This window comes from Lotus japonicus, chromosome 1, assembly GCF_012489685.1.
Source record: "Lotus japonicus ecotype B-129 chromosome 1, LjGifu_v1.2".
Lineage (NCBI taxonomy): Eukaryota > Viridiplantae > Streptophyta > Magnoliopsida > Fabales > Fabaceae > Lotus > Lotus japonicus.
Genome location: NC_080041.1, coordinates 79,934,703 through 79,946,017, shown reverse-complemented (window position 1 = coordinate 79,946,017; position 11,315 = coordinate 79,934,703). Strand labels below are relative to the sequence as shown.

The 11,315-nt window shown below is 35.6% G+C and overlaps 1 protein-coding gene and 1 long non-coding RNA gene across 4 annotated transcripts; both read right to left on the bottom strand.

Moving 5' to 3' along the window:
• Window positions 1–746: 746 nt before the first annotated feature.
• Window positions 747–4,238, bottom strand: LOC130717871 (uncharacterized). Of its 3 annotated transcripts, none has more exons than XR_009012443.1 (7): window positions 3,607–4,238; window positions 3,455–3,519; window positions 2,927–3,330; window positions 2,727–2,817; window positions 2,563–2,605; window positions 1,806–2,005; window positions 747–1,222 (listed from the first exon to the last, which is right to left on the bottom strand). It is a non-coding gene; the product is annotated as an uncharacterized LOC130717871 (long non-coding RNA). The 3 variants fall into 3 exon arrangements; XR_009012440.1 differs by having other exon boundaries at window positions 1,990–2,005; window positions 3,607–4,237; XR_009012441.1 differs by having other exon boundaries at window positions 830–2,005; window positions 3,607–4,237.
• A 3,574-nt stretch (window positions 4,239–7,812) lies between these two features.
• LOC130747656 (protein FAR1-RELATED SEQUENCE 5-like) lies at window positions 7,813–8,685 on the bottom strand. Its single transcript, XM_057600652.1, has 2 exons — window positions 8,298–8,685; window positions 7,813–8,069 (listed from the first exon to the last, which is right to left on the bottom strand). Exons 1-2 carry the CDS (start codon window positions 8,683–8,685, stop codon window positions 7,813–7,815), a joined length of 645 nt encoding a protein of 214 aa, XP_057456635.1.
• Window positions 8,686–11,315: the final 2,630 nt, after the last annotated feature.

Below are 11,315 nucleotides of genomic sequence, written 5' to 3'. Positions count from 1 at the left end.
AAATTTTCTCATGCATCAAAAAAATTATTTGAAAATGAATTTTTATATTAGCTTTAACATGAAAGAGATTTTATGTAGAATGTTCTTACCCGTGCACAGTTGATTTTACTCTTATTATATAGGCATAGACCAATATAACTATTCAAAACAAAATCGATATAAAAAGGGACAATGATGGAAGGGTAGCCTTTGGTAGGGTCATAATTATGTGAATTTGCCTCTTATTGTCAGTATCTTAAAATCAATATTTGTCAATTTTTAGCAGCTAGAATTAAGAGACTAAAAAAAGATGAGTATTCTCCAAAATAAAACAACAACGAATATCACACAACCCGTAAAATTTCACACAACTTATATATATATATATATATATACTCCTAAGTTTATTTTAAAAAAATATAAAAAATATACTTTAATTATACAAAAGCTTTTTTTTTTATTAAGTTTAACATGATAATATTTTCTTTCAATTAAAAAGAAAGAAACGCAATTTAATTTTCAAATTTGAGATTTAGAGGATGTAAAGAGGGTTCTAGAAAAAAGAAGATCAGGTGTTGGAGAACTGAAAAGATTGTTGTGCATTAGAAGTAGTGAGAGAGAGAATTGTTAGAAAAGGAGAGTCGTGGAAAAGAATGAGTCTCAGTAGTGTACGGTGGAAAGAGTTTCATTTGATTGGTCAATTTGGTGGGCTGATAAACCATGGAGTTAATGAGGGTCAAGAAATACAATCACAATAAAATTATAAATATTAATAAAATTATAAATTAAGATCATCAATAATTTTTTTGTTCTCATACACTCATTATACAAATATAGGAATACTAAAAAATAAAGGAATTATTTGGTAAATTTAAAAATTTAGATCTATCAGAATGGTTTACCTACATAATAGAACATAGGAGTACTTTTAGATACCTCATGGTGCACTGGAAGATAAATGATTTTAATAAAACACATGAATAAAACACTGGAAGTTGTCAAGGCTTCCGCATTGAAAGCTTTGTTCCTCTGACAACTCTTTGCTATCAACATGGCTCTTTAATTTCTCATCCCTCATGAATAAAAATCCACTTTTGCTTCTATTGTTGTTTCTCTTGAACCAATTTGTATACAGGACACTTTCTTCAGCGCATAAAGAGTCTGGTCATGTGATAGTTTCAACATGTCAAATAACCTGATGAAGAAGTTGAACATGTTGCCCAATCGCAGAAAGTGAAGCCTCCTGAGATTCAAAAGAAATCACACAACAGTTTAAATCAAGTATATCTACCATATATTAGACCACTTGTAAGAGAAAACAAATTACAACCAATTGTGGGGGAAAAGGAGAGATCCTAATTAATTTAAAAATTAAATGAAAATGAACTCAAACAGAAATGTGAAGAAAGTCAAGCTGTGACAGATCCACCAAGTAACATTGCTAGGGAACTGGGATAACTTTACACATTTGAGTTATAACTTTATACCCATTTTCTTATTCACAACATAGTGAAGTGTATAATTTAAAAATGATTATAGTGTGGATGTATACTGTGTAGCTCCCAGAAATAAACAATGAGGGAACACGTAAGTAAAATCCTTAAGTTAATAAAAGATAATGCCCCAAAAAGACTCATTAGCTACTTTGGAATGGCTAGCAGATTGAGTTTCTTTAAGGGAAAAAACTGCAAAATTAAAACCAAGTATACGATTTGAAAATAGATAGCTAAATATATGAAGCACAATATGATCAAATAGAAGAAACATTATATGAAGCACAATATGTCCCATCTCAAGGATTCAAGAGTACCAAAGTATTTATACACCTGCAATAGGGATCGATAAGAGCATTCAGAATAACAGTTACATATTTTTAATGGATTGTGATGGAAGAATTGAATCTGGTTTATTTGAGAAGCTTCGGAAGGAATTCTTAGTGAAAGCCTACTATTGACATTCAGATATGTTGCATTGTAAAACATAGTGAAAGCCAACCATTATGCACTTCACCTCAAACTCATGCCTCCTGCAAATTTTCAAAAAGAACACCAATTAGTGAAATAATGGCAGAATAACCTGTAGATTCAAATATATATACATAATGACAATTAGTTTTGTTCATAGATAAAGACTATTTGTTCTAATAGTCTACTTCTAATAATTTGCCATGTACTCTTTTTGTCAACATTACATTTGATATGGGTCTTAAAGTAGGAATAGCAATAATTAGGGTGGAAGGGGATAACTATAAAAATATCATCACAGAATTAGCAATAGAGTAACTCTATTGAGACACAGATGTACAGGCATGACAGTTCGGGCAAAACAGAGAAGTAAAAAACATGTTTGTTTCACTACAAAAAAAAACTCGCATAGCATATGGGATGCTGGGATTGTTGCAGAGAAAAATCAGTAAAAAAAAAGTAGAAGCATTCATTACATAATTCTAAGTGAACCAATTCAGTCAACAACCGATTGTATAAGTCACATAATAATGAGAAGATCATCTCATTAATTATTATAGGAATGTCAAGGGTCGCTTAAAACTAATAATGCAGAACTTTATGTTTTTATTTAACTCACCATGGTCCTGATTGGGAAGGATCTAGATCATCTAACATCCTCCCTGCCAACAACAGGGAAAAATAAAGCATGATCAACACCACACACCATGTATTTTCTCACATGAAAAATTTAACAATAATGATTAATATGACACAATGTATGCTAAAAGTGAGAAACCACACCTTTTACTATTCTATAATGCTCTATATCATCATCAACCAGAACATCATAGTTTGGTATATAAACCATGCAATCCTTCTGAAAGTCCAAAACCTGGATAGTACATAACAAAAAGTTCAAATCATACACAATGAACATCTACCTACCTTAGAAACACACAACACTTAACAGAGGAACTTTTTGAAATGACTCAGTGACAAACCTTCAAAGAAGAAGGTGCAACTATCCATCTGCAGAGCTTGAATTAAACCTGAAAATTGCAATTGAATCAAAACTTGAGACAAAATATATTTAGGAGCAATTATATATATCTATGTATTTGCAATTGAATTCTATAAAAAATATATGGTCAAGAGAAAGAAAAGTTGAGACAAAATGGAACATTACACAACAAAAGAGAATAAAAGAATCACAAAAAGTGAAAAATTAAAATAGAGGTTGGTGAACCAACAGCCTGAAAAAAAGTACAAAAAAAATCATTAATCAAACTTAGATTGCAAAACACTAAATCATGCTTTTGATTCAACTTGGCAAGGTTGGTGAAGCAACAGCAAGATGCTGCGCTAGGACATGATCCTCTTTTTATACTTGAATCCAGCTCAAACCCTGAAACATGTAGCAACAACCCATATAAAAGCACTGGAATAAATTAATTATCTATAACCCAATGAACAACAAAAGATAGGAAAAACAAAACGTGCCAGAGGACAAAATCATGGCATACACATACCTCTTGAACTTGAGGGAGGAATGGGATTAATAACTCCTATATTCTGAATTGAATTGAAGCAAACCCTGCAAGCCAAACCCACAGACATTTGAAAAAACAGAGAATATGTGAACCCAACAAAAAAGCTAATAAAGTATCGATTAGAAAATTACCTTGAAGAGGAGCGTTCATCAGATTCAAAACCGATACCGGAACAGAAGTCTTGGTTGCGTTTGAAATCGCCAAGGATGCGGATTTCACGGCGGCGGGTTCCGTTGGAGGAGGAGAAGGGTTTCTTGCCGAGGGACCTTCGGGATCAGAGCTCGTAAAGGGCGCGAGAGTGGGACAGGGACGGCGAACGCGACAGGGAGGGCTCAGAGTAAAATTCGGGCGATTGGGGCTCGGAGGATGAAATGGCGTCGGCAGCGGCGATGAGGTGTCGTAGAGGCGGGAGAACGCTAGCGACGAGGTCTAAATAGTAGCTCTCGAGGAAGAAGACTTCTTCTGGTTATGGGATAATATAGAGCGGAGGAGGAGGGAGCTTTGTAAAATGATTGAAAGTGGAATGGGATAGTATAGAGTGGGCAGATTATAGAGCCACAAAATTTTGATTTTGAAATTTGAAAACATATGCTTTCAATTTCAAAGCTCCTCCATGGGAGCTGTGCAGACATAGATAATTATTTTCAATAGGGAAAGTGGAAATGCACTTTAATAATTGGCCAGTATAGAGGGCAGGTTTAATGAGAGGAGGTAGTGGGAGAGAGAAATCAAATGTGGGGAAAGAATGAATAAAAAGAAAAGAATAATAAGAAAAGACGCATGAGGTTGGGAGGAGAGAAAGAGAGAACGCATTGATGACAGAGTGGGTGAGAGAGGGTGTATGAAATAAAATATAATAAAATAATGAGAGGGGGAATAAACTCTATTAAAATAATGAGTAGGAGAATAAAGTATTGCAGTTTATTCATGGTGGGGGAATAAAATATTGCCAAATATTTGAGGAGCTGACACATCAGCTAAAAACCTCTTGGAGTGATTTTGTTTTAATATATGTATTGATGTGTAATTAAAAAAAAGGCTTAATTGCAACTTTGGTCCCTGATGTTTAGCAATTCCACAATTTTAGTCCTCCACCTAATTTAATTACACGGATGGTCCCTGACTTTGCTGCCCGTCCGCAATGTTGGTCCTATCGTTTATTTGTTAACGGAGGAGACTTACATGGATGTCCAATTGGAGAGAGAAAGAAGGACTGAAGAGATAGGGAAGCACGTGAGTTGCACGTGAGACCTGCAACGGTCATCTTCTACCCGCTTCCTCCTTAAAAAACAGAGCACCGTGAGGAAGATGTTTCGAAGCTTGAGATTTAGCGAAAATGGAAGAGATAAAGAACGAACAAGTCCCTAGAGGCGAGGAAGAAGGTTGAATCAGTTGCTGGTCTCTTTCTCTCTCCAATTCAACTTCCACATCAGCTAAGTGACCATCCATGTAAACCTCCTCCATTAACAAACAAACGGTAGGACCAACGTTGCAGACTGCCAGCAAAGTCAGGGACCATCTATGTAATTAAATTAGGTGGGGGACTAAAATCGTGGAATTGGTAAACGTAAAGGACCAAAGTTGCAATTAAGCCTTAAAAAAACTATGCACTAGTTTGGTAATTTTTTTAAAAAAATGCACTATGTAGGTACAAAAGTCCACTGGGATACATATTCATTTGAATCTAAAACGCACATTTATATATTTATTATGATTTAATACACAATAAAATGATGTTGCTAGCTGGACTTGAACCTTTGACCTATATGTAAAAAATAAGCATGCTAACACTGAGACATAACCATGTTTGTGTTCTAAATTGCACAATTATAACTTTATTATAACTTCATCGTTAATGAAAATATCAAGACAAGCCCAGAAATTGAAATAGACAGATATTTATACCAAATAGACCTGCTTGAATAGTACAAAGAAGAAGTAAAATGGCAGAATACATATAAGAGAAATGAATAATAAAAGGCTAATGAAAAATTTAATCAAATCAATTGTTTCTTCACTTAAGAAGCAATAGACTTAGTCCCCAACCGTTCCTAAGGCCACAATTCAAGCCATAAAATACGTAAACATAAAATACACCATGTGTCAACTAGTCCCTAAGGCCACAATTCAAGCCACTTATGTATTCCTCTTGTTGATGCCTTGTCAAAGCAAATTAGGGTGACATCCACCATCATGGAAGGATTGCACAGGTTGAATAGGTTGCATATGGACCCCTTGACTTCGTGTACTATGTTGCATTATAGGAACCACACGATAAAAGGACTAGGCAGGTTGCATAGGGACCCTTTGACTCTGTGTACCCTGTTGCATTATAGGGACCACTCCATAAAAGGATTGGACATGTTGCATAAGGACCCCTTGTCTATGTGTGCTATTATCAACAACCACATTGTTATGAGAAACCAAATTGTGATGTTGTGGTCCAACAACATACACCATCTGTGGAGCTCCACTTTGAATTAAACCCATTGATCCGTCGGGATTGATTACCTAATAAACAACAAGGCATAAGTTAATCTCGAGTTTCATAACTAGTAGATATTAAGGTTGTGATAAGTGAGCAACTTACTATGTTGTTCGGATGCGGCACCATTTGATGAGCTCCATTTTGAAGTATACTCGTTGATCCGTCGGGATTGATTACCTAATAAACAACAATGCATAAGTTAAGCTCGAGTTTCAAAACTAGTGAATTAAAATTCAGATTGACCTAAGTGAGAAAATTACTATGTGTGTGGAGGTTCCACCATGTGAGGAGTCCCACTATGAAGTATATCCGTATTGCGGACAAGTATCCTTTCCTATATTAAGTAGTAGGACACAATTTCATATTGATATAAGTGAGTAAGATAATATTCATCAAAGGTTTTTGTTAAGCACTCACCATTTGCTTTACTGAATTTTGAGTAGATAATATAGCAACATCGTTTTTATATTCTGGATGTTGACTACTAACAGATGCATTGGGTTGCTTTTCCTAAATTAAACCATCATTAGCATCAATTCAACAATAAATTACATAAAACAACAACAACATAAACAATTAATGTGTCCTTCTCCGATATCACTACCACACTATTAAGTTTTTGTTTCTTTGCTTTACCACCACGACGAGGTTTGACATTCGCAATACTCTACAAAAATACATGAATCACAAAGTCAAGCATAACACATAATGTAAAGATAGTTAAATAATTTCAACAAGGCATATTCTAACTTTGGAAATAGACTTGTGGGTCGTATTCGGTGTCTGTTGTACACTGTGATGATCATGTCCAGTCAATTCTTTCTCTTTCCCATGCATAAAAGTAAATTTTAAGCTGACTAATTTAAACAATAGAGCAACTAAATAATAGTTTTAAGTAAATATCAATTACACTTTCTTCTTCTGATGTATCATCCACAACAAGCTCTTCTTTGTCCCCGTTCTTCGTAGTACTATTCTTTTAGTGTGCTCTCTTCTAAGACAATTTGAACACCTTACCCTTGTATTGGTTTTCCGCTTCTTTGGTGGAGCACCTTTGCCTAAAATAACATCTGGATCACCAATGTCTTCATCTCCACCGCTCCCACGACGATGATCACTGACCTTCTTCTTATACTTTGATGTGAGCTTCAATATATCATCCATAATTTCTCTTAAAATTTCTCCATTATCTGAAGCCATACGACAAAGGTCATTGCACGTAGCAGCTACAACACTATAACGAGCTGTCCTCATCACCTCAAGAGTCACTTCATCAATTGTTGGTGATGTCATGAACTCGGATTTTGCATATTTTCTCCATCGTCCACAAATAAGACTACTCGGTAGTGATTCCATGTTCTCATGTCTCATGGCTAAAAACATATGAGAACAAGGAATGCCCCGAGAAGGAAATAAACGACAATCACAAGTAAATTAATTTTTTTTCTATGTTATACAAAACATTCAAAACAACGTCGCGCCTACCATACATGTGCATCTTGAATGTCCTAATCTCTCCATCAACTGTATTTTCCATCATATCTAATCCACCCACATCCTCAATTTGGATTCGTACTTCTTTAAAGATTTCATGTGTGAACACTTTTGAAGCATGACTCTCTATCTTATAAAGAGGGGTGATCAACACATTTTAAGTAAAGAAAGAGTTATAATCAGCACGCAACTCATTCTGTCTGTATACTCTTATGACTTGCTCAATGTTATGCATGAACTCGACAATGCTATTTTTTTCCCAACATACGACTTGATCCGGCAATTGATTGCTTCACATCAGTAGGTAGTTCGTATGCCAACAGAGAATTGGTCACAGACATATGCATTGGCCAGATTATTCCAGTATTCCCACAAGATTGTGTTCAACAACCAGGTTATTCCAGTATTCTTCAAACTCCTCAATTGTGAAATCAGAATACATTGCTTTCGCAAAGCCAGTCAAGAAGGACTTATTCTTCACATTATCCTTTGCGTTCTTGTGCAAGTTCCATGCACATAGACGATGTGATGCACTTGGAAAGACTTGTTTGATTGCCTCCCTTATAGCCCCATCACCATCTGTCACAACTGATTTCAGGTGTTTATTTGACACTGCTTCCAAAAATGTTTCTAAAAGCCACTTATATGATTCCGTGGTTTCATCAACTAGCAAAGCACAACAAAAAATAATCGTTGCGAGTGATGGTTAGAACCAGAAAATATAACAAGTGGATGGTTATATTCGGTCTTCCCGTACGTGGCATCAAAATAAGCACATCACCAAAGCACTGAAAGTCTGCTCTACTGCAACGATTTGCCAAAAAATATGTTTCAGTTTACCATCCTTCGTAGTCGTGTATTTCGAATAAAACATTGCATCATTGTCTTCCTTGCCTCTCAAATAACTAATAGCAGCTCGTGCATCCTCACCTCGTAGCTTGTAATGTTTCTGTCTGTTAATATAATTGTACAAATCCTCCTTTAGAAACCCAACTATTGAATATCCACCTTTTTGCACCATTATGAAACCCATAATATGACATGTTCTAATGCTAGATGAATGAAGGCTATCTACCTGAGCTCTATCACTTTCACTCAAAGTGCGATAAGCCGGTATGACATGGGAATATATCGACGGGGTGAGTTCATGGTTATGATCCTCCACAAAAGAACCACTTTCCATTCTGAAGTCTTGTAATCCAATCGTATCCGAAACTTGGCCTGACATCTAGTGCGAGTAAGGGGTCTATGACATCTTTTCCTAGCCATAGTGAAGCATTTTGATTCTCTTAACCCTGCTTTGTTGCATACATACTATCGCATTACAACATTCCTTTGTGCATCTCTCCGAACTTTATCTTTCCTCGCAACAAACTCGTATTGTACTTCAGACCACGTATTTCATCAGCAGTTAGTTTGGAAATCACCTTGTACTTATCATCTCCAAAATCTGAGTATGAATCCTCAATTGAAATAACGTCATCATCACCCGCTTCAGTATCCTTAGGCATTCCTTCATACACATTCTTAAAGAACATCTCATCATCAGACAAATCAGTCATCTACACATTTAACACAACAAACATCAATCACATTAGAATACATGACATGGCTGAACACAAAGTATATGTACATTCGATAGGAAAAGTATGGCAAACTTTGCATTCCTCAAGTTTTATCTTGACATCATATAAAGAAAGAAAGATACAAAACTGAAACTCAGGCTTGGTACTCTTTCTTTTTTATTCAATTCATGGCCAAAAGAAAAAAACAGAGGAGACTAGACAAAGCAAGATGCCATTACAATTCTAGAAATAACACCATGCCAATAAAAACTAACAGGTGAAGATTAAGAACCCAGGTGAATAATTCCAGAACTAACTAACAATTCCATAACTAACACCATTCCAGAACTAAACTAACATGTGCTTGTTAATTCTATGATTATTTGGACTTTGCACAAGCTCAAAAAACTAACCTTCAAAGATCATGAACGTTGTTTGGACATGATGCGACGACGGCAGCTACTTCACGAGGATGATGAACGAAGGAGAAGAAGAACAAGACGTCGGGGCGAAGGTGCGATGAAGAACACAAGCGATGGAGGTTTACTACCTCACGAAGATGAAGAACACAACCAGCGAATCCGAAGAACCCGATTGCAACACGGTGATGATGATGACTGAAGATATAATCCGACACGGGCGGTGAAGAGAAAGCGCGACAGCGACCTGAGCTCGATGAGCATGGGCGGCGGTGATGGTTGAAGTTGCTGAGAGAATGAAATTTTAATTTTAGGGTTCTGAAAGATTTTCCCCAAATTAGAATTTCCAAATTTACTATTTTTTTGCTAATTAAATTAATAATTGATTAAAAGGAAATGATATACTATTATATTAATTCATATAGTTGGGGGACCAAACTCTGATTTTTATTAAGTTTAGATGACATGGCACTCACTTACCCCATGACTTGCACTGATTGGGCAAAACACAAACATGTAAAAGTTTGCCAAAATTTAATTTCAAATTAATCATAATGGTGTAGTGGTTAGCTCACTTCCTCCATAAACCACAAAACTAGTTCGATTCTTACCCATTAGATTGTAACGTATATGTTGATGAGCCATTTACCGCTTAGTGCAAAGTTGCGAGAACCCGCAGTGATGAGAATAGTCATTGCTAAATATATAACCACCAATGTGTTGGCCTAAGGACAAACAAACTAGATTCGTAAAGTTGATGATGCAAATTCAAATTAGGAGAAAATCATATGTCCGGAGAAACTACGATTTCTCGAATGAATTTACCTTCATAAAAAAATAAAAAAAATCATAAATATACAAAACCTTAATTTCATGTAACTAATGAAATTTACAAGAAATACTGAAGAGACAAAAGTAAATTTGTTACCAGCTAGTCGATAATTGAACTCTTAAAGATCTATTTCATAGTTCAATTTCTGGCGATGCATACAGAAATGATTTGCTGGAAGATACCTACCTACTTAATATGATCTACGAGACTCAAGGGGATTAGTCTCATGACTTTCGACTATGAAAATACCTGTAAGATCCCGGATCTTCACCTGCTTTAGTAATATCCACGTCACTTGCCCGTCAAGGTGACAATTGAAAATTTTCTATATTCATTCGTGCCCAAGTATTGATATAGATTGATATCATTGTCTTCATTGTTTATTCTAACTTAGACATATAAAATGACTGTGTCATCATGGTTGATCTCACAAAACCAATTTAAATAGGCTTAATTGCACTTTTGGTCCCTCACGTTTGCCTTTTGTGCGGTTATCGTCCCTAAAGTAAAAAAATAGCAAAAAACGTCCCTCACTTTGTCAAACGACAGCACTTTTGGTCCTTCACCCCTATTATGTCCAAATTTTAACGATTTTTGAAAAAAAATTAAAAAAAAACTTATTTTTTCAATCGTCTTCGTTCACCTTCAGGCTTCAACACCATCAAAACTCAAAACATTGAAACCCAATTTCTGAATCAACTCATTAATCTATTAACACTCATTTAAATTGCAACAAAAACATGATGGATCATGTAAGAGGAACGTAATGCTGGATATGCAATGAGAAGGCTTGATAGAACAAAATTTGGTAGAAAGGGGTGTTTGATTCCAAATCCATGATCCTTATAACCTTCAGTCTTGCTTACTACATGTCACAGATCTAAAAACAACGATAACCTCTTTCAGGTTCCAGATCCAAGTGGGTGAAGAAGAACCCCAATTCTTAGCATCCCTAAAAAGCTGAGCAAACCCATGAACCAAGCACCCTTCTCCCCCTAAAATTGAAGAGAAATGAAAAAAGGGCAAGTAGAAAAGAGGAAGA